Below are 23,506 nucleotides of genomic sequence, written 5' to 3'. Positions count from 1 at the left end.
CTAATCTGATTTCACCAAGTAAAACATGTTTCTGGATTAACATTTAATCCTGAAACAACATTCCAATCAGCCATTTAGAATTAAGGGATATGTTTACCATTTATGTTAAGTTTAGGATTATGGATAGGTTTAATCAGTGGATTGTTGTAAAACTATTATTCCCCTCTGATATATTAGGAATAATTTACTGTTATAGTTGGATTTAGGGGTAGGAAATAGCTATGGATTACATTTTTAAAGAAAAATTATGTTCCAGGATCAACATAAATGTTAATCCAGGATCGCATCGTACTTCACGAAATCGTGATCTGTGTCTTCCCAAGCCCCTCTTACAACATAGGCCTACAAGCCTACCACAACACAATGCTTTACCAATCCAGCTACATGATTTACAAAGTTTAGCATTGATCAATGTACGCAATGAATTTAAAATACCAGAGCGATTGCACTTTTCCACTGTTTATTTAACTTGTTTCACTTAAAAAAAAAGTTCATCTAATCCATCTATCTTTTTGGTCTGTAACTGATACTCATTTACTTATTTCTATACATTTGCATATGAAGCAGAAGCAGATGCAGTCATCTATAAAGCTATTATTCTGACAGATTTAAAGCTAGTCTACAAAACACCAGCAGAGATAATACAGAGAGTCTGAGCATCCACTCTTCAGGTGATAAACCCCTCTTTTAAACTTTATTAATTCTTTTTTATGTGCTGCTTAAGTGAAGATTAAATAAGAATATTGCAATGCTCATATACGCTTATATAATAATCTGGATTTATTTAATTTTTAAATAGATTGTTTTCCACATTTTATGTACGTTCCACATTTTTTTAGTGATGCAATTTTAGCTGTAAATGGTCGATTGTACTGTGAATAATAATGCACTTAACACCTAAAGAAGGCCTTTTTATGTTTAACAAATCAAAGGGAAATACAAACATAAAACTAAGTTTTCATTTGCAGTGTGAATACTCTATTCATTTGTATTTCTCTTCTCCCATTGTGATTATTCCAAAGAGAACGAAATGAACTCCACCACAACATCAGCTTCCACCAACTTCACAGCATATTTGCTTGAAGGCAATGAGCGAATTCCTTTGTTTGGCATCAATTTCTTGTTTGGGTTTCCAACACACTCATATGTTATATGGCTCATCGTTTCAGGAACAGCAAATGGATTAACAGCAGAGTTTTTCAACCTCAATTACTCTTGTTGCGAGATTGGTATCAGTGTGGATTTTCTGATTAGTTTATTTTCAAGTTGTGTTCCAAATATCTTTCCATTTGTTCTGTTTTTACAAGGACTTTCCATCACCGGTCGTCCTCTGTTTCAGAGTCTGATCTGCGTTGAGCGTTACCTGGCGGTGGTTCATCCTGTAACCTTTCTGAAGTACAAACCTCTCAGATATAGAGTGATCTGCTGTGTTGTGGCCTGGATAATCACTCTTGGCTCTTGTTTGGGCTGCCTGGTCATATTACTTTTATCTAGGGTTGCTGTGCATTCGTGGTTCTTCTCGGTGCAGTTTCTACTTTATGTCCCCATCCAGTTGTTTTGTCTCTTGGCTGTTCTTAGAGCTCTGAAGCAGTCAGGACCAGGAGAAAGAAAGAAAGAGGAAAACCAGATGAAGAGAAGAGCATTTCATATCATTCTGATAACCGCCGTGAGCACGGCTATCACATATCTGCCAAGCATTGTCGCTGGAGTCTACACCTTTCTGACAGAGCAGTTTAATTTGATATTATGGGTTCTTTCTGTGTTTACTTTTGTTCTGGCTGGTTTTGTTCAGCCTCTTCTTTTTCTGCACCGGGCTGGAAAACTCTCATGTGTTGGTTCTTCGTAAAGTCCCAAGACAAACGTTTGAACTGCATCAAGATTTAGATTTTAAGAAGTATATAAAAGCAGGTTTCTTTCTTTTTGAATACTCTCTGTACTTCAGTTTGTAATCACAGTTTAAAACCCATATTGTTACCTTAAGGTCTATTCAAACTGCTTTGTATGGATGACTGCAAAGTTAGTCTCTCAGACTGGAGTTTTTGCCTCATATCATTAGTGTGTGTGATGTTTTAATCCTTTCTGATTGGCCAACAGCGGTTCATTCTGCTGTGGCGACCCCAGATTAATAAAGGGACTAAGCTGACAAGAAAATGAATGAATGATTGGCCAACATGGCTTTATTAAGGCTTTTACTTGAAAGTGCATCACAATACACTTTCAGTTTTCAATTCGCAGAAAGGCCCAATCCCAGTTGAACCCTTTAGCCCTTCCCCTTCATGTGACACGAAAAACGAGAGGTAGGGGTGTCCAAATTCTCTAACTTGAAGGTGTAGGGCTAAGGGGAAGGGGTAGATAGCCCTTTAAACAGAGATTTTTCATGACCACACTCGAAACTAAGGGTGTTGTAGCTGGTATATAACTTCCCAGCATATACCAGCTACAACAGCAGTAGCTGCACCTGGAAGTAAGGAGATCTACAAGTTAGAATTTTTTGTCATTATTATTAATTTTTAAAACAAACAAGTATATGTTTTAATATATTCATAACCACGTTCATGTTTTACTGTCATGATTTAAAATAAATAAATAAATAAATAAATAAAAACAGCTGAATTTTGCCATCTATAATCAATAATAATAACTTCTGTATAGCAGTCCTACAAAATTATGACGCTCTATGACACTTGAACACCCTGTCAGAAAAGTCTAGTGGCTGGGAATGAGCTTTTTACAGTGTCTGCTATAATGCTCATGTTGTTTATGTGTGTTTACAAAGATGATGGCCACTGTGTAAATACATAGGACAGTTATGATATTATTACCATATAAGATTTTTATGATAATATATGCCTTCAGTGATTTTCTGAAGATAAATACCAAAAAATAGCACAACTGAAATAACTCCAGCAGTCGCGATTGTCTGATCTCATATGAAGCATGAGATTGCGATGACATATGATGATGTGTGCAGGTGCTGTAGTGGTGTCCCATTTGTTAGGGGTAAAAATTTTGAAGCCCTTCCCCTTCACACTCAGTTTTAAGGGCCAAGGGGAAGGGGATGGGAGAAGGCTACAAAAATAGAATTGGGCTTGGGCCAAAGTGTACTGTGATTCACTTTGAATCTTTATTTTTAATAGCACTTTTACTATGTAGATTGTGTCAGAGCAGCTTAACATATAAGTTCTAGTAAATTGAAACCGCGTCAGTCCAGTTTACAGAGTTGAAGTTCAGTGTGGTTTAATTTTCACTGCTGAATGTCCAAACAAACTCCTGAGACAAATAAGTTATATCTCTAAACTTAAATAATAAATATTCTATATAAAATGCTGCGCTTGCACCTCCTTTTTTTGGCCACACTTCCACTACTTCTCGAGTGAGTTTTGTGCTCAAGTCTACATCGCTGCGTCCTCCATATCAAAAACACATCTGGAAAGTTTCATGCGTCCTCCGTTCTTGTGGTCTTGACTTTTGGAACTGAACTTTGGCAGTTGTTGATGACATAACAAGAGGACACAAGATCGCTGAAGAATGCATATTGAGAAAAAGCCACGGAATATGTGCAGAGCTGGTCGTCGTTCAGGAACGTGGTTGAGAAACACTACAATAAATCATTAAGCTACTGTCATTTTTTAAGTGATGTTTTGTAAATAATTTCGGGAGGAGCATGCGCAGAAGTTTCAGTATCGAATACGTCATTGACAATCATCCCATTATCAAATCAGTGCTTGAACAAACCCCTATATATATACCTAAGCTATCTTACCTGCAGCATCTCACAACTTTAACATCCCTCCACCACCCCGTCACCTTACCTATTGCATTGAATTCCCGGGGGGAGCGTTCTGGGGCCGGGCTAGACACTTTGTTCGAATACCAATTCCTCTTTGTTTACTGATAAGGGGAATAACTTGAGTTGGGGTGTCTCCTCGAGCTCAGAGCCCTCCCCTCGGAGAGCACGCCAAATATGCTTTATACTTAAACGAATGCAAGTGTGAACTCGTGAAACTGTTTTATAGTTTGTATATCAGTTGGTTTATGATTGCCATCTGGACTGTCCAGTTCCAGTTATACACTCAAAAATATGTATAAATAATGAGGTTTTGAAGAACTGTGGAAGATCCATCTTTGATCCATGAAAGAAGGTTTCAACGAACAGTTTGTAAAAAAATAAAATAAATGAATATATATATATATATATATATATATATATATATATATATATATATATATATATATATATATATATATATTTATTTATTTATTTTTTTTAGCTAGTTAGTTTATTTGCTAGTTAGTTGGTTAGTTAATATACTTTATTTGACCCCATAGGAGAATTTCATTTGCACCATTCATTCACAGAGACATCTGACATTTCACATTTAGCATATATAAATAAAAAACATGGAATAAAAAATAAATGTTAGTAATACATTTTTGTGTTAAAAAATTAAGTTGATGTTAAAATGTATTTATGAAACAATTTATTACAATATAGAAACATCATTGTTTTAAAATAGTTTGGGTTTTAGTAACATTTACTGTTCCCTTGACAATGCTTACGTTCTTATGAAACATTTTTTTATACATTGCTCAGCATAATTGACTACACCCCATTTTGTAAATGAATATTTTTATCAATATATCTCTCAGTGAATATAGGAAGTGTATTTTGGTGCATTAAAACGAAACAGATTTATTTAACAGATATAATAATATTTTAGTCATCAAACATATTCAGAAATTGAAAAATAAAACAATTAAATTAAAACAAAATATTGAAAAAAAAAACAACCTACAAAATTTCAACAAAATTGATTTAGATTTTTCTTCATTTTAAAATTTGTATTTAATATTTTTCTATAACATATATATTTGGCTGTACTAGTTTTGAACCATTATCGTAAGTTATTTTATTAGATAAGCTCCAGATTTGGCTTCATTACTGAATAATCTAATGTATATGCACAAATATGATATTGTATGGCTTCCTATTATTATAGAACTGTAAGAGGTGTACTTTTATACACTGAGCGCTGTATTTGCATATCGGGGGTTTTATGTGTCGTGCAGCAGATGCAGTCATGAAAATATATTTATATGTACCCTCATGACAGCAGTGAAGTCAGTCTACCAAACAGCACAGAGATTTATGCACATCTAGAAATATTGGACATTCACACTTCAGGTGACAAACTCCTCTTTTAAATTAATCATTATTTGTTTTTGTTTTGTTTTTCACTGCAGAACAAGTGATCTGTTTTAGCATATACATTGAACTGCAAGCTTTTTTTCTTAAATGTTTGTGTTCAGACTGACAGAGAAGAAATGAACTCCACCACCTAAGAAATGTCCAACTCCACAACCCCTTTCGGCTTGTTAGTGGGCACTTTTGAAGTTTGTTTATTCAGCGTAAATGTCGTTTTTGGTTTTCCTACACACTTCTATGTTTTATGGCTCATCGTCACTGGATCAAGTGGAATTGCATACGAGTTCCTCAACCTCAATCTGTCAGTTTGTGAGATTGGAATATGTCTGGATCTAATGTTTTTTGCACTGTTAAATTGGGTCCCGTTTTTCGGGCCATTAGCACTATTTTTCCAGGGACTTTTCATTAGTGGCCGTCCTGTGTTTCAGAGTCTGATCTGTGTTGAGCGTTACCTGGCAGTGGTTCATCCTGTAACCTTTCTAAAGTACAAACCTCTCAGATATAAAGTGATCTGCTGTGCTGCGGCCTGGATATTCATTTTTGGCTCCTGTTTGGTCTGCCTGTTCACATTAATGTTTAATATTAATGTACACACATTGTTCTTTTCAGTGCTGTTCTTCCTTTTCCTCTCCATCCAGTTGTTTTGTCTTGTGGCTGTTCTCAGAGCTCTGAAGCAGTCAGGACCAGGAGAGAGAAAGAAAGAGGAAAACCACATGAAGAGACGAGCGTTTCATCTCATTCTGATAACTACCGTAAATATGGTTATTGCATTTGGTCCAATTATCATCTCAGGAATATTTGTATTTCTCACAAAAGGGTATAAATTAACATTTTGGGCTCCTGGTGTGATTTGTTATGTGCTGGCTGGTTTTGTTCAGCCTGTTGTTTATCTGCAACGTGCTGGAAAACTCTCCTGCTTGTGTTTACTTTAGTTTGCATACTGTTATGTTTGAAAGATTTGATGTAATCAAAATAGATAGTCAATTGTCTTACCATTTGTCCATACATTTGTGTCATTTTATTTGTTTTTAATCAGATGTAGTTCTGTTTGCAATCCAATTTCCAATAAAAAATAAAAATGTAAAAATCAATGACCATATGTCGTCTTTTGAATTGTCAGGTTATTTGCATTTGTTTGTATGACTTGATGAATGAATGGCACCTGTGTTAGCCAGTTTAAATACATAAATATTGTATGAAAAGTGATATTCAGGTGATTAATTATAATTTCATATTTTAGTGTGGAAGCAATGTGGAAACATTCTGACTGGTCAATCAGGATCTCTCACAAAGATGGTTCTATGCAAGTTTGTCAAAGAAATAAGAAAAACTCAGGCTTTCAGGTTAACAAAAGTTCAGTGCGCTTTTTTTTACTTGGTTCTGTACTTTTAAAGTTTATTGTTGTTTTCTTTTAAATATTTGCATGTTTTATGTTACGTAAAAGGTGAAGTCATAAACTGATATTCTTGTGATAATTATAAAGTCTACAATACAGATCACAGAGAACATACAGTCCATCTGAGACCAGACATTCAATTCTCAGGTGATAAAACTTTATTCTCTTATGAGCAAAAATATGTATCTGACAACTATCCTCATTTGTAAGTCGCTTTGGATAAAAGCGTTTGCTAAATGACTAAATGTAAATGTAAATGTAAACTATTAATTTAATGAAAATCTTCCACTGGGAAGTTTAAAATATCTCAACCCGCTCCTTAGAGTAAGAACTGTTTTTGGAAGTTTCAGCACCAAGCTTTATTTAAGAAGTATAGCCAATGGACTATATGCACAGGGTTTTTATTTAATTTGAAGAGCAGTTGTCGTTAAAAAAACAAAAAAAAAAAAACAGACTGGATTTAGTTTAGCACTCCACTTGAAGAGTTCAGATGCAATAACCTTTAGGTGCCCTCTGAACTTTTCATCTACAATAAACATTTTAATTCTTTAAAGCAGTGGAATAGATGAAAAATTACAGTGTTCAGACATGTAGTTTGGTTCTTTTATGGATTTTAAAGTATTGCATGAGCCTTTCAAATAAGCTTAGCTAAGTGCTTACTTGAAGTGGCTGTGGACCAGTGTTCATTTTTACACCAAAATTTTATTAGGTTAGGGTGCTTTCACACCCGTAGACTGATTGTTTTGTTCTGAAACTGAGATTAAAATTGTTACAATGTTGCACTTTGTTCCCCACATTGGTCAGAATTTCGCAGTTAATTTTGCAGAGTCCAGTTTAGCTGTCATGAGTCTTTATTTAATTTATGCTGACGAGTAATAAGACATTATAAGCGAAAATATGCGCTTTAATTTTGAATGGTGACACCCACAGACATCGTCACCAGATCAGAGGTAAGACTTTCTCATACATAGCGATTGCCTAGAATTGTGCATTATAGGCTTTGTGCATTTGGATAGACTTTCCTTGTTATGTTTTTTTTTGTGTGTTGCAGAGAAGACAAATACAGAGAAGATGAATGCCTCAGCAGTGAACTTCACCACATGGGCATCATCTGCAAACTCCACTACTCAATCCTTTGTGGCACAGCAGATTATGGAAATATGTTTGCACAGCGCCAGTTTCCTCATTGGTCTTCCTACACACTGCTATGTTATCTGGCTGATCGTCACAGAAACAAGGATTGGACTTGCATCTGAATTCTTCAACCTCAATTACTCAATTTCTGAGAGTGGCAACTGTCTGAATAATTTGTGCATTGTGTTGTCCATTTGGACTTCAAGTATAATAACATTAAAAGACTTTTTCACAGGATTAACCATCACCGGTCGTCCCTTGTTTCAGTGTCTGATGTGTGTTGAGCGTTACCTGGGAGTTGTTCATCCTGTAACCTTTCTGAAGTACAAACCTCTCCGGTTTAGAGTGATCTGCTGTGCTACGGCCTGGATAATCATTCTTTGCGTCTGTTTGGTCTGCATGCTCATGAAACCCTCAAACAAAATGTTTTATCCTTGGTTCTTTTTTATACAGTTCCTCCTTTTCTTCTCTATTCAGTTGTTTTGTCTTGTGGCTGTTCTCAGAGCTCTGAAGCAGTAAGGACCAGGAGAGAAAAAGAAAGAGGAAAACCACAAGAAGAGAAGAGCGTTTTATCTTATTTTAACTACTACTATGAGCATGGTAATCACATACGCTCCACTCTGTCTCACAGGACTCTACTCCATTGTGTCAGAACTCTCTGTTCAGGCAGTTTGGTTATTTTCTGTGATGTGTTATATTCTGGCTGGTTATGTTCAGCCTGTTCTTTATCTGCACCGCATTGGAAAGCTCCCCTTCATTTGTTCTTCATAAAACCTGCCACAGCTATTCTCTTATTATCAATTCCAGGATATATGTAAAAGTAAGTTTACTTCAGACTGCTTGGTACCTTTAAAATCCAACTTCTCGGATAACTGAAACGTACATTTTTCACTTTCTTTTGTAAGTTTAAACAGTTCAGAAAGTTGTAGGGCTCTATTTTAATGATCTAAGCGCAAAGTCTAAAGCGCATGGTGCAAAAGCATTTAGGCCATGTCCGAATCCACTTTTGGTATTTTAAGGATGGAAAAGTACACTTTGCGCCACGGTGCACAGTCTAACAGGGTTTTGCTTATTCTCTTAATGAGAATAGGTGTGTCTTGAGCATAACGTGCATTAAACCCATGAGAGTCTCATCTTCCATTCCTTTTAAGAGTCAGCTGCGTCACACCATAGCCCATTTGCTATTTACATGGCAGACTTTGTAAGAGGAAAAACTGAAAGCTTCACTAGCATAAAAACAGACCATCTGTGGCACAAGCATAAAGAACGAGCCTCCTCCATTCGGCCTCTTTACTTTTTCCTTCTCTTTACCTTTACTCTTACTTTCATGGATAAGGAAAGAGTGTTGTACGCACGCCACTGAAGACATCCATTAGCCTACATATTTAATTTCATTTGTTAAGTGCAAAGATTTGTTTTAAAACTATTATTAAATTCAGTTCTAATTTCCAGCAAGCAAATAAATAAACAATAATAACGAAGTGTGGTCAATATCCAAACACACGTCCTATTCTTATTCCCCATATGGTGATGCATCCTCTCCAAAACCCAACAGGTGGACAAACCTAAACATGTTTTTAATAAAACAAATATAAATATGCATATAATAAATAATAATATTAATATTATACAAATGCTAAATGTCACGAATGAAGTGAAAAAATACAAGAAGAAGGCATGGAGGCAGTGGTTTTTATAATTATGTAGAAAATATAAATTTTTATAACATTTTAATGTAATAATGTAAAGGTATTTGTGTATTGCTGTACATCATGTGTGTATAAAGCAATGTGCATACGTTTGAACCAACATACTGTGGGCACATAACGAACACGCTCTGTGCCAGACTTTAGACCTGCTATCAGATTGTCAATGGTCAGTTCCTCAAAATAGCAATGCGCCAACAATGCGCTTTAACACACCTCTATTTTAGACCAGCACGCTCATGAGTCCACAAAGTGGTGCTAATGGATTTGCTATTTAAACAATGTGGTGCAAATGTCAAAATTAAGGTTGTGCAGGTCTGAAAGTAGCAACAAATCGCACCAAACACATCTTGCGCCTTATTGCACTGGGTGTTTGATAGAGCCCATAGTATGATTATATAAAAAGCTACACTATTAATTTGATGAGTGGTTGTTGTTAGTTTGATTTTTAATAAATTACATAATGAAATACTAACCTTATTTTCCATCTCATTATTTTCAAATATTTGTCCAGGACAAGAAGACTGAATAACACAGTGTTTTGCATCATATGTAAAGTAATGTTTTTAAGGTCAAGTTCATGCATTAAAATTGCTCATTGAATAATATATTTTTGTTCTTTTTTCCCTTTTAATATTTGCATATCAAAGTCCGTATGTGACGTGTAGCAGATGAAGTCAGCACATATATTCTTATGACAGCAGTCAGTCTACAAATAACCACAGAGATTTATTCGCATCTAGAGAGGTTGGACATTCAATCTGCAGGTGACACCTTATTATTATTATTATTATTTAGTTTATTTTACTTATTCTTGGTTATACGTTTAATAAGAAGCAAAATGTTTCACCTCTGGTTATCTAATACTGTTTGGAGGTCTAGGTTGAACTTAATGCTTAACCTACCAAGTACAATGCGATTGAGCTAACATAATTGAGCCAAACAGGACTAAACGTTTAGATTAAATCTATTTAAGAGAATTGTTATAGAATATGTACACAATAATACTCTTATTAAGCAATATATTTTTATGTAGTTTTATTAGTTTATTTATTTCTGGGCATGATGCCCGATGTTTGCATACGTACAGTACATGTCAGTAAATCATTCCGATTGAATTCACAAATCAACATGATGTCTGACATCTGTATGCTTGCATCTCACCGGACCATTGCATCACTAATGTGAATATAGTCTCATATAAAGCAATTTTAAAGATTAAGGGGTTTCCGGATTTCCAGAATGAACACAAAAAATAAAAAGAAATCTTGCAGTGTAGTGATGTTAGCAAGCTGTTCTCAGTGATCCTTTTACATATTTTTTTTAACTTTTACATTATAAGATAAGCAAATTACGTAGAGCTAAGTTTCTAATTTTCTTCAAGTATCTAATCTGTCAGCCTTTCAAATCAAATATTACTCAGTGAAGTGGTAAAATGTGCATTTCTTATAGATTTATGTTTAAATAGATGTTGTAAACAACATTCAGAAAAACATTACGCGCACCACATTTGGTGGATGAAGTTGTTTTTTTGAATATCCAATAAAACACGCCATCAATAGTCCATGGTCATCTTTTCCATCTTAAAATTTGCCACTGAGATTATTATAATAAACTTGACTGGATAATATTACACAGATATTTAATAATTTAATGTACTTTCTTTATACATTTTAAATTTAAATATAAAGTGTGGAATGACTGAGGGCTGTTACATTTTCATGTTTTTTAGAGATGCATCATGTGGCATGTCATGTTATTAATTTGTTTAGAAACCTTTGATCTGTGTTGCATTCGCAGTCTAACAGCATTAAAAACCATTTGGTTTCAAGTCCTACTTCTTGTTAGTGGTCTCTGTGCACTTTATGGACACCAGGGTTTAGATCAGGCCTGGGGAACCTTTTTTCTATCAAGGGCCATTTACATTTTTATAACTTCGTTTAGGGCCCACATTAAATTATTCATATATCACTAACCTCTCCAATGCAATGGTTGGAAGTGTTTCTCTGTGGCAAGGCCACTTAACTTTCAAATGGTACTTCAAATCTGTTCATTGCCAAAACAACTTGCTCAAACAAATCCTCACCTTTGGTAGTGCTGTGCATGGCTTGCAAAGACAGTAACTCCACGAACAAAGATGTCTAATTGAGTGGTATTTGTTAAGCCTGTTGTTTCATCGTTGGTCCGAGAAAAAATGGAAATTTTTTCCATTGCCATTAAGGACGCACACACTATACTCTCTGAACTGTGCCCAGGTGCATTTCCCCGTTCGTTTGAAAAGTGTGAGTGCTTTGAATCAGTCTCAGGCGTGGTTCAGTTGGCCGGCCCTGGCCTGGTTGGAAGAGATGTGCCAGAGTGCGATTAACTTGGGCTTTAGCATGGTACACTTGTAGTGTGAGTGCAAAGCACGCCTTAGCCTGAGACTAAAGACGAGATGTGACTTTTAACGGACAGTTTCATGTGGATTTATTAATCATTCGTACTGTTTAATGAACGCAAACTTGTTGTAGTTTATTAAAGATGCAAACTCCTTGCTGTAAAACAGCTGCACCTTCAGCAAACCTCCTAACATCTGCAGCATGAGGACTTTTATAATTATTTATGAGCATCAAAGTGACTGTGACTGTGATCTCTTCAGGAAAATATTTGACTGTGTTATTGCATATCAAACGACTAAAATGATATAACTAAAGAAATCTCCGCTGTGCTCAGCGAGAGCACTTCTGTTAAAATGAACAGTGCACCATCGATGATGTAAGTGTGCTTCGGCTCGGATGCAATATGAGTGCGGGCCATCGGGGCAGAGGGGAGGGGGGACAAGCGTGCTTTGGCACAGTTCAAGGCAACTGTCCAAAGTGTACGCCCGAAGTATTGTTTCAATGTCTTATGCCTAATCGCTCTGCGACAGTTCTTTAAAATACTTACACTCTAGAAAAGTTTTACTCTATCTGGCGCGAGCAGCTCCGTAGCAGCAACAAGACACTTTTTCCCCAACTGTCATCCTGAATGAGGTCTGAGTTTTTTTTAGCTATTTGTTCACTTACCACAAAACTTGTACAAATAACATTCTCTCTGTGGTTTTGTGAAAGCTGCTTGTTACTCCGCCGAAGAGTGTTTACTTTATCCGAGCGCATTTGTCCTTGCAGCTTATTGAGTTTAGCATGCTTCAAGTTGTAATTATGATCAAGATTGACTTTTTTCATTACTGCAAGTGCATCCCCACAGACTAGGCACACCGGCTTGCCTTTGACTTGCCGTTTGTCCATTTTTCTTGAAAAGCACAACATTCCGCATCTTCTTTTCTTGCCTTTTGCCATGATTATCAGGGGCAGCACGATGGCACAGTGGGTAACACAATAGCCTCACAGCAAGAAGGATGCTGGTTCGAGACCTGGGGTCTGTTCTTCGTACGTGGATTACTCAGTTAGCTGGATTTGGATATTGACGATTTGACATGATCCAGGATCGTTTCGTTCTTCAAAGCTGATCCGAGAGTTGTTGTCATGGCAACAGTTCTGCTAGGTCAAACCTGATCGGGAGCAGGTTCAATTCATATAAACAGGATTAGATCGGCTCAGTTCAAGCAAAGATAATACAGTAAGTATGTTCCGAATTCTGATATTTTCTTACAGTAGTAGTTATATACACTTGGGAAAATGGTACATATTTTTAACTATATATATATAAAGTTAAAGTCATTAATAAAATAAATAAAGTTATACATATTAATAAAACGTATGCAATCTGCACCCTCGAAATGAACAAAGACTGCCATCTGGTGGTGCTAAGAGAAAACTTATTGGTATGAACTTTTTAGATCGCTTAGAAATTGTGTATAATAGAAATGCACAATATGTGACTTTTTTTTTAAAGCAATAATACATTTATGCAGTCATGTTTTGATAGTTAATATGCCAGTGATTGATGCTTCACAAAAGTTGCAGACACCTTTACCAATATGAAAATGCTTTTGTAAACAACCAGTTATTCTTTACACCGATTAAAAAACGGATACTATTATAAAGAAAATCTTTTCTAAATGTAGAACTAAATACATTGATTTGCATTGAAATGCATGATGAATACTCTTGTCTTGACAAATGAAAGTGTAAAGCCTGCAGCTCACAACAAATGTGGAAAGTTCTTGCATGTCATATTAAACAAACCGTTTACTGCTAATTTGATGTAATTTTGCTCACATGGATAATTGAATATTACTCAGATGATGTCATTACGCTGCTGTGCCGTCAGCCAATCATTGCATTGCTGATCATGATTTCGAGGATCGATAGATCAGTCCTTCACAACACACGCAGCGATCTCAGATCAGTTCATCCAGACATTCTAATCTAATTCGCGAACTTGTTTGAAGAACCAAATTAGCGAGAGATCAGTTATCAAGATTAAAAGATCCAGGATCTGCCAAATAATCTTAGATCATTTAAGCGAGGTACGAAGAACGGACCCCCTGGCTTGGTCAGTTGACATTTATGTGTGGAGTTTGCATGTTCTCCGCGTGTTTGCGTGGGTTTTCTCCGGGTGCTCTGGTTTCCCCCACAAGTCCAAAAAACGTGGTATAGGTGAATAGGGTAAGCTAAATTGTCTGTAGTGTATGTGCGTGAATGAGTGTGTATAGATGTTTCCCAGTAATGGGTTGCAGCTGGAAGGGTATGTTTGTAAAAATTAAGCTGATCGAATTAATATTATATGTATGATAGGTAATTATTTCTTTGTTTTAAAGATGACACAGTGGAGATGAATAACTCTACAATTAACTTCTCATCAGGAGCATCCACAAACTTTACTACTCAGTCCTTTGGACCACAAGAGATTTTGGAATCCTGTTTGCAGTTCACCACATTCCTCTTTGGATTTCCTACACACTGCTATGTTACCTTGTTAATTGTCACAGGAACAGGGAATGGACTTGCATCAGAGTTTTTTAACCTTAATCTCTCAGTTTCCGAGATAGGCAACAGTCTGAATAATGTGTTGATTGCATCAATGATTTGGTTTCCAGGTCTATTAACATTTAAAAACTTTATGACAGGACTGACTCTAACTGGTCGTCCTTTCTTTCAGTGTCTGATCTGTGTTGAGCGATACCTGGCAGTCGTTCATCCTGTAACCTTTCTGAAGTACAAACCTCTCAGATATAGAGTGATCTGCTGCGCTGTTGTCTGGATACTCACTATTTGCTCCTGTTTCATCTGCATGCTTATGAAATCCTCAGACACAATAATATATGTGTGGTTGTCCTCTGTTCATTTTCTCTGCGTCCTCTTCGTCCAGTTGTTTTGTCTTGTGGCTGTTCTCAGAGCTCTGAAGCAGTCAGGACCGGGAGAGAGAACGAGAGAGAAAGAGGAAAACCACATGAAGAAAAATGCCATTTATACAATTCTAATTACTACTGTAAACATGCTTGCCACATACATCCCACTCTGTCTCACAGGACTCTACTCCATTTTGTCAAATAATTTTGTCCAGGCAGTTTGGTTTCCTTCTATGATGTGTTTTTTTCTGGCAGGCTTTTTTCATCCTCTTCTTTTTCTGCATCGTACTGGAAAACTGCCCTACTCGTGTCGTCATATCCATGATTTTGTATTTAAAATCATCATGTAAACTTCAGCCTGCTTGCTAGTTTTAAACACAACTTCTCAAATTAGTCTTATGTTTGACTTTTAGAAAAATGTCAATGATATCTTTAAGTATTTTTACAACAGTTCAGAAGTTTGAGTCCACAGAAAGCTTCATTGCTCTTATTAATCATATAACAAAGTTAGTTAGCCCTTCCCATTCAAACATGTACTGAAATACCAAACCTCATTTCCAATCTCATTATTAAAATTTTGCCTTATATGAGACGACTGAACACTGTATTTTTTCATATCACATTTAAAACAATGTTTTGAAGGCCAACAATGAATTATAGCTTTTATTTATTTAAGATATTTCCATATTTTTATGTGACGTGTAGCAGATGAAGTCACGTACATACTTGTGAAGTATCCACAGAAACTGGACGTCTACTTCTCAGGTGACAATATTCTCTTTTTGATTTCTTCTTAATAATACCTTTATTAAAATGGGAAAACAAACCACTGTGTTTGTCTGATAATGTTTAGAGCAGTGTTTCTCAACCACATTCCTGGAGCACCACAAACACTGCATGTTTTGGATGTCTCCATTGTCAGTCACACCCATTACAGGTCTTTCATCTGATGATTTGACATTTGAGACATGGGAAATGTGCAGAGCTAGAGGACCTCCACGAACGTGGTTGAGAAATAGTGTTATAGAGGTCTGGGTTAAAGATAGTGCTTCAGCTTCAGTATCATAAAAACTGGATTGAGCTGTAATTAATCCCAACAAGCAAACAATGTCATAAGACGTTAATATTAGGTTAGATTTAGGTTGTGATGTCGAGTGACCAGAATTCAATTCAAGAATTCAACATCTTAAGCTAGCGTCATATTGATGTTTTTCATCAGGTATGGCAATCATAATCCAACGTCTGAAAGATGTCATAGTAGTAACATCCACAGAATGTCAAGCTGTAACATCATTAGACATTGATATTTGATTGTTTGTAGGTTGTGTTGATAAGTGATTAAAATCCAACATTAAGCTAGCGTTATACTTTCGTCAATTACTGACATTTATTTGTCAGGTATGACAACCATGATCCAACGTCTAATAGATGTCATAGTGGTAACGTTCATACAATGTCAAGCTGTAGCATCATTAGATATTGATATTTGGTTGTTTTTAGGTTGCGCTGGTAAGTGACCCAAATCCAACGTCGAGCCAGCATCTGAAGCCAGCGTCTTACTTACGCCAATTACGGACATTTATTCATCAGGTATGGCAACCATAATCAAACGTCTGATAGACGTCATAATAGTAATGTCCACACAATGTCAAGCTGTAACATCAATAGATGTTGATAATTGGTTGTTTTTAGGTTGTGTTGGAAAGTGACCAAAATCCAACGTCGAGCAAACATCTTCTGCCAGCGTCATACTTACATCAATAACTGACATTTATTTGTTATAACAACCATAATCCAACGTCTGACAGACGTCATAGTGGTAAAGTCCACTATGTCAAGCTGTAAGTTAATTATATGTTGATATTTGGTTGTTTTTAGGTTGCGTTGGAAAGTGACAAATGCAATGTCTGTCCGACGTCAGACACTGTATAAAATTAAAAATCAGTTGGCACCAGTGGTGTAGTGGTTAGTGCGTGAACACATGCACTCCGGTGCTCGCGGCAACCCGGGTTCGATTCCGCCTCGCGGTCCTATGCCGATCCTTCCCCTCTCTCTGCTCCAGGCCCGGATTGGCTAATCGGGAGGACCGGGAGAATTCCCGGTGGGCCGGTTCGTTTTTTGGCCGCGAGGGCCGGTGTCCCTAGTTCCAGAATCTGTTGCTCTCAGCAGTCACACTTTTTAAAAATAATTTATTTATTTACTTGACCACAGCCTTCTTATTCATTATTTTACCACAGCTCTGCTCTTTTTATCTATTTTCTCGTAGCCTCGTGAGCAGGATGTAGCCTGCAGGTTAATGATGATATAACTAGATAAGTCACCATTCAACGTAGAGCTGTTGTGGTACAGTGGTTAGTACGTTAGATTACGACGCGGCCAATCTAGGTTCGGTCCTTGTCTGTGTAACAGTTTTTTTTTTCGTTTTTTTTTTGAAGTTCTAAAAGAGCTGTTTTCTCAAAAAAAAAAAAAAAAGACGTGATAGTGTAAGTAGAAACTGAATTGGAAATAACCTTATTTTAATATAGTCAGTGGTGAACTGAGGTGGGCCGGTCTGAGGCTTGAAACTCCAGGGCTGAAAAAGAGTCCCACTCCGGCCCTGCTCTGCTCCCCATGCTTTCCTGTCAATTCTCTCTACTTTCCTATCAAAAATAAAGGTGAAAACCTCGAAAAAAGAATTATAAAAAATAGGCTTACTCAAATCAATCGCTCCATGGAAAATATGCATTTTATTAATGCCCCGCTGTTATTCTTATATCACAAACCTTGTCAACATTTTTAATAGAAGTCATTATTTTAAAGATTATGTCTTGAGCGTCTGGTTTTACCTTAAAGCTTGTGTGCTTTTATTTCCTCTCACTCGCAGTTCACACGCATTGGGTGTGATGAAAGACAATGTCAAGACTCATGGCTTGACTATAAGCTACTATAGCATATAACAATTTTGTTGTTTACATATGATATTGCATTAATTTGCATATATGTTTTATAAGCTATAAAATGAAAGTCTCAGTTTGGTGCCTTATGTTGACGTCATGTGCCTGCCGGAATTGAACAGAACTAAAAGTTTAATCATTCAATATTACTAACCATATACTTTTGATGTTTAATTATTTTTCTAGTGGTTTAAGTAGGAATTGGTAGAACATATCCAGATATTCTGAAAATTGTCTACATATCTTATCCATTCTTGTTGACTACAGCTGCAATAAATATTTTTGCATCCTGAACTAAGACGACAGATCCAGAGATGTATAATTCTACAGTGAACATCACCACAACTGAAGCATCTATGAACTCAACATCCATTGGGATGCAAAGTCTGGATATCTGTATGTACCTCATCGATTTCCTGTTTGGTGTTCCTACACACTCCTATGTTATATGGCTGATCGTCACTGGAACAAAAAGTGGAATTTCTTCAGAGTTCTTAGTCTTCAATCTGTCTGTTACTGAGATTGTCGTCTCTCTGAACTGCTTGTTCTTTGCACTTACAAATTGGTTTCCAAGTTTCCTTACCCTAAGAATATTTTTTTATAGGATTCTCCATCACTGGTCGTCCTCTGTTTCAGTGTCTGATGTGTGTTGAGCGTTACCTGGCAGTGGTTCACCCTGTAACCTTTCTGAAGTACAAACCTCTCAGATATAGAGTGATCTGCTGCGCTGTGGCCTGGATTTTTACTTTTGGCTCTTGTTTGTGCTGCATTTTTATTTTAACGTCATTTGGCATTTTTGCACATGCATGGTTCTACATGCCGCAGTTTATAGTTTATCTCTCCATCCAGTTGTTTTGTCTTGTGGCTGTTCTCAGAGCTCTGAAGCAGTCAGGACCAGGAGAGAGAAAGAAAAAGAAAGAGGAAAACCACATGAAGAGGAAAGCATTTAATATCATTCTAATAACCACTGTGAACATGGTTATCCTTTATGTGCCGATTATTATTGCAGCATTATTTAATAATTTGACACAGCTTAATATTCAGGAAGTCTGGTCACCTGCTTTGGTTTGTTATGTGCTTGCTAGTTTTGTGCAGCCTGTTCTTTACCTGCACCTGAATGGAAAACTTCTGTGCTTTCCATTTACCATACAATCTTGTTGCAGATTAAAATGACCATGATGTACTAGGCTTCTTATTCAATATTTTCTTTGTAAGATTCATTGTGTAAAGTCCAGGATTAGCCCACTTTTATAATCCAAAAAAACACTGCATCAATACTCCAGTGTCATCTTTTGTATATTGAATAGCCACAGAGATTATTCTTTGTGTAAGAATGGGATTTAACTTCAACTCAGTTATTTTTTAGAAATGGCATCACATATGTCAATGGAAAAGATCACATACATTGTCAAAAAAACAAAACAAAATGTGTTTGAAGATATCTGGAGACCTTTTAATAACTTTCTAAAGTACAATGTACATGTTGACAGTCTACTACAACTAGAACAAGCTTAGGGATATGGGAAGTATCACGGTCTAAACAGACTACCTGAATTAAACATATCCCCCTTTTTTTCTTTTCTTTTTTTTCTTCCCCCTTTTTTATTATATTTATTTATTTGTTTATTTTATTTTATCTATTTACTTATTTATTATTATTTTATTTTATTTATTTATTTTTAAGGGAATGGGTTGTTGGGAGGGAGAATGGGGGGTAAAAAGTTTGCTATGCCTTCTTGATTATTGTTCTGTAATTGTGTAATCTGTTGTGATATGCAAATTGAAAAAAGTAATAAATATATTGTCCAAAAAAAAAACTCAGTTATTTTTGTCTTGAAGAATCCCCCCTCCTTTTTTAGATTGGGCATCATGGCGGCCCAGTGATTAGCACTCTTGCCTCACAGCAAGAATGTCACTTATAGTCCTTACTGAGCCAGTCGTCATTTCTGTGCGGAGTTTGCTTGTTCTCCCCATGCTCGTGTGGGGTTTCCCGGTTTCACCCCACAGTCCAAAAACTCATGACTTAAGTAAATTGAACATAACAAATTGGCACCATAGTCGAGCTCTTGGTAAGCTGTATAACTCTATATAGCTATCCCTTAATCTGTCAATAGCCAGAAGTAAGTTGGGGGAGTTCATTGAGATTTACCTGAGCTTAAACTCCCTTCTCACCCTGATAATGGGAGGGAGCCCAGGGTTCGAGCATTTTAGAAGCTCTTGGTTCTTTCCCAGGACAGCAATTTACATTCCTACCTATTAAAACTGTCATAACTATTTATGTTTACACTCAGAGCCATGCAGAGACCTTTTGAGGGGCATGTGGGTACGATCGTGAACTGCAGACCAGGGACCCAGGGTGGTGGGGAGCGTGTGCAGTGGTGGAACTTCGCAAATTGAAGAGCGGGCACTGGTGGTTGTTGATGGGTTCATTCATTCATTTTCTTTTTGGCTTAGTCCCTTTATTATTATTTTTGTCCCTTATTGTCCCTTGTTTTCACCACAGCGAAATTAACTGCCAACTTATCCAGCATATGTTTTACGCAGCGGATGCCCTTCCTGCCACATCCCTTTACATTATATCAATATACATAAAAGGCATTATTAAAACTTAATGTCTGCATGAACTGGAAGTTGCTGAGACTTTTATTTCAATATGTTGATTTACTTCCAACTGAAATGGAATATTGAGTAGGGGGCGAGGCTTTCTTTTTGCGCATCATTCGCTCAAAGCAAACTAATTGTAAAACTGGTTAAAACAGTTTTTTTTTTTAAATTCCCAGGTTCTGCTGGTTGACGCATTAGCCGAATTTGCCAATCTTAAGCCAATTGTAGTTGTTTGTTTTGGTTCAATTTGGAATTTCCCCAACCATTGCAGAGCCTGGGGGATCAGAGTGAGTGCTGGTCTGATCCAGCATGGATAAAACTAGTGTGACTGAAATTGCCAAACTGACTTCCTCAGAAATGGACCAAACCTCCAAACACAGAATCAAATGATCAGAGACTTTGATTAAAAATGACCCAAACTAACTTCTTTCCCCCTTTGGATTAACTTGAATAGATTGATTGTTCACCTAAAGAATATCAATGTGTGCTTACAAATTAATTATTGCGAATTTCGATTTTTACTTTAATGCAATTTTAAGTTTTTGGATTCTCAGAGAATAGAAATTCATACAAAACTGTGAATCATAAACTGCATAAGGGTTTGAAATAAAGTGTGTTTAATGCATACAAACAATAAGATGATAAATATGTAATGTACTTAAATGTTAATCAATGCTGCAAAGCATTATCAAAAGCTTAAAAAACACAATTGACATTGCTTTTATTAATGACTATAGATTGCTGTATATTATTTATTACACAGTTATACGCTAATTGCTCTTGTTTTGACTTTGTTGAAGACTAGTTTAGTTGCAAACTATAAACTGTGTATAAAATATTTAAATGATTACCTTTCTATGTTTGCATTTTACCATTACAGTTTACCAGATCTGGGTGACACGGTGGCTCAGTGGTTAGCACTGTTGCTTCACAGCAAGAGGTTTGCTGGTTCAAGGTTACTTGGTATTTTTGTGTGAGTTTGCATGTTTTTCCCAAGCTCATGGTTTCCCCCACAGTCCAAACACATGCGCTATAGGTGAATTGAATAAATAAATTGGCTGTAGTGTATGACTGTGAATGTGAGATTGTATAGGTGTTTTCCAGTCCTGGGTTGCAGCTGGAAGGGTATCCACTGTGTAAAATATATGCTGTATAAATTGGCGATTCATTCTGCTGTGGTGACCCCTGATAAATAAAGGGACTAAGCTTAAGGAAAATAAATGAATGAGTTTACCAGATCTCCATCTGGCTTGGCTTTAGTGTTTTAAACATAGCTTTAGACACAGATGAATTAAAAAATAAAGATGGATTTGCACCTCATTGATTTAAAATTTTCATATAACCTCATAATTCACGCAGCATAGCAGATGAAGCACATTTATTCTTCTAACAATAGTGAACTCGGTACACAAAACAGCACAGAGAAGGACTGGACATCCACTCCTCAGGTGATCTCCTATATTATCCAGTTTTATATTTTAAGTCTTTTTATTCTATTGATCGATAAGTAACTATTTTAACTAGTTTGTATTTAATCTTTTATGCTTTAGCATTTTCGATTCTCAGAAATTTGACCACAGAGCATTTTACTAAACTGCATTCTTATACTTTTCCCTATTGTGTTGTTCTTTTCTGCTTTGTAAAGAAGAGTGCAGGAGTGAACCGAGAGAGATGAATAACTTTACAGCGAACTTCAGCACACCTGAAACATCTGCAAACTCCACAACTTCATACACTGACATAATAAATAATCTGAACATTTGTCTCAACAGCATCACTTTCATAATTGGTTTTCCGACACACTCCTATGTTTTATTTCTGATTGTCAAAGGATTGAGTGGAGTTGCATCATCGTTCTTCAACATTAATCTCTCTGTTTGTGAGATTGGGATCTGCTTGAATTGTCTTGTGAATGCAATTTCACATTGCTTTTTAAGTTTATCAACTTTACAAGCATTTCTAGAAGGACCATCACCGGTCGTCCTCTTTTTCAATGTCTGATCTGTGTTGAGCGTTATTTAGCAGTGGTTCATCCTGTAATCTTTCTAAAGTACAAACCTCTTAGATATAGACTGATCTGCTGTGTTGCAGCTTGGTTAATCATTCTTAGTTCATGCTTGTTCTGTATGTATACTTTAAATGATGAGGGCAGCTATTTATATACAGAAGCTCTGGCGTCTCTCCAGGGAAAGCATTCCTACTTATTAAAACTGTCACAACTATTTATGTTCACATTCAGGGCCGTGCAGAGACCTTTCGAGGGGCATGTGGGTACAATCGTGAACTGAAAACCAGGGACCGGGGGTGGAGAAGAGCGTGTGCAGTGGTGGACGATCGCGAATTGAAGAGCGGGCGTTGGTGGTTGTTGATGGGTTGCACAATCGCAAACTGAAGAGTGAGGGGCACTTTCATTCATTTTTGACAGACATTTTTTATACAAGAGAAAAAAGAACGTGTTCTGCACCGGTTGAGCCCTACCTGTGCACATGCCTGTTTACGCTCGACAAAATGTTGTGACAAAAAGTCATAGCAACAAATGTTTTGCCTAATTTACTTAAGTTATTCATAGTGTGGCGGGATAAAGAGTGGAAATATACACACACTCGGATGTAACAAGTAAAAGCCCCAGAGGGATGTTTATTTACAAGTGAAGTTCGGTGTGTATGTGAGAGTACGGTCTCCGTTGTGCTTTCTTCAGTCCCAGAAAGTGTCGTGTTTAGGTGGTGAGGATTATGGTGATGTTCTCAGGTCCGTAAAGGGGTAGCAGTGGGGGTGAGCTATAATCAGCCACTCGATTCTGCGAGATAGAACAGAGAATTGTTAGCACGGAGGTTTCTTGTCAGAATGCACTCTCTCGCTTGTTCTCTCGTGCGGTTTAAATCCCTTTCTCTTCATGAGTGACCGGTGTGGCTGATTGGGCTTGAGGAGGGTGCAGCTGGTGTACATTACGGACCATGGCGACAGGGAATTGGATGACTCGCCACAATAGTTTATCTTCAATTTTTAGTTTGACTGATGCAAGTTGAAATTACTGGAAAATTTTAATTGATTCAGAAAAAAAAAAAAAAACATTATTTCATTCATTTAATCATTTTCTTTTTGGCTTAGTCCCTTTATTAAACTGCCAACTTATCCAGCATATTTTTTACACAGTGCATGCCCTTTTAGCCACAACCCTTTGCATTATTTCAATAATAATAATGTATTTAAAATGTTTTAAATAGATGGTAGTTTACAGTTAACACTGCTGTGGGG

General features: G+C 36.6%; 4 protein-coding genes and 1 pseudogene across 4 annotated transcripts; all 5 read left to right on the top strand.

Annotated features, from left to right (window-relative positions):
* Positions 1-1,030: 1,030 nt before the first annotated feature.
* On the top strand, positions 1,031-1,846 carry LOC147831834 (hydroxycarboxylic acid receptor 3-like). Its single transcript, XM_087300391.1, has one exon. The coding sequence runs from the start codon at positions 1,031-1,033 to the stop codon at positions 1,844-1,846; it is 816 nt and encodes a 271-aa protein (XP_087156517.1).
* A 3,485-nt stretch (positions 1,847-5,331) lies between these two features.
* LOC147838776 (G protein-coupled receptor 4-like) lies at positions 5,332-6,138 on the top strand. Its single transcript, XM_087300390.1, has one exon. The coding sequence runs from the start codon at positions 5,347-5,349 to the stop codon at positions 6,136-6,138; it is 792 nt and encodes a 263-aa protein (XP_087156516.1). The 5' UTR covers positions 5,332-5,346.
* Positions 6,139-7,418: 1,280 nt separating this feature from the next.
* On the top strand, positions 7,419-8,507 carry LOC147831832 (G protein-coupled receptor 4-like). The gene is given in 2 exon segments (XM_087302013.1): positions 7,419-7,552; positions 7,654-8,507. A coding segment is annotated over 1 exon segment (834 nt). The 5' UTR covers positions 7,419-7,552; positions 7,654-7,673.
* A 5,602-nt stretch (positions 8,508-14,109) lies between these two features.
* LOC147838775 (C-C chemokine receptor type 5-like) lies at positions 14,110-17,164 on the top strand. Its single transcript, XM_087300741.1, has one exon. It carries the CDS (start codon positions 14,198-14,200, stop codon positions 15,062-15,064), a length of 867 nt encoding a protein of 288 aa, XP_087156867.1. The 5' UTR covers positions 14,110-14,197; the 3' UTR covers positions 15,065-17,164.
* A 774-nt stretch (positions 17,165-17,938) lies between these two features.
* Positions 17,939-18,911, top strand: LOC147838774 (hydroxycarboxylic acid receptor 2-like; annotated as a pseudogene).
* The last annotated feature ends 4,595 nt before the right edge of the window (positions 18,912-23,506 follow it).

Source organism: Danio rerio, chromosome 21 (assembly GCF_052040795.2).
Source record: "Danio rerio strain M-AB ecotype USA chromosome 21, GRCz13ab, whole genome shotgun sequence".
NCBI classification, from domain to species: domain Eukaryota; kingdom Metazoa; phylum Chordata; class Actinopteri; order Cypriniformes; family Danionidae; genus Danio; species Danio rerio.
This window is presented reverse-complemented; position numbering and strand designations above follow the sequence as displayed.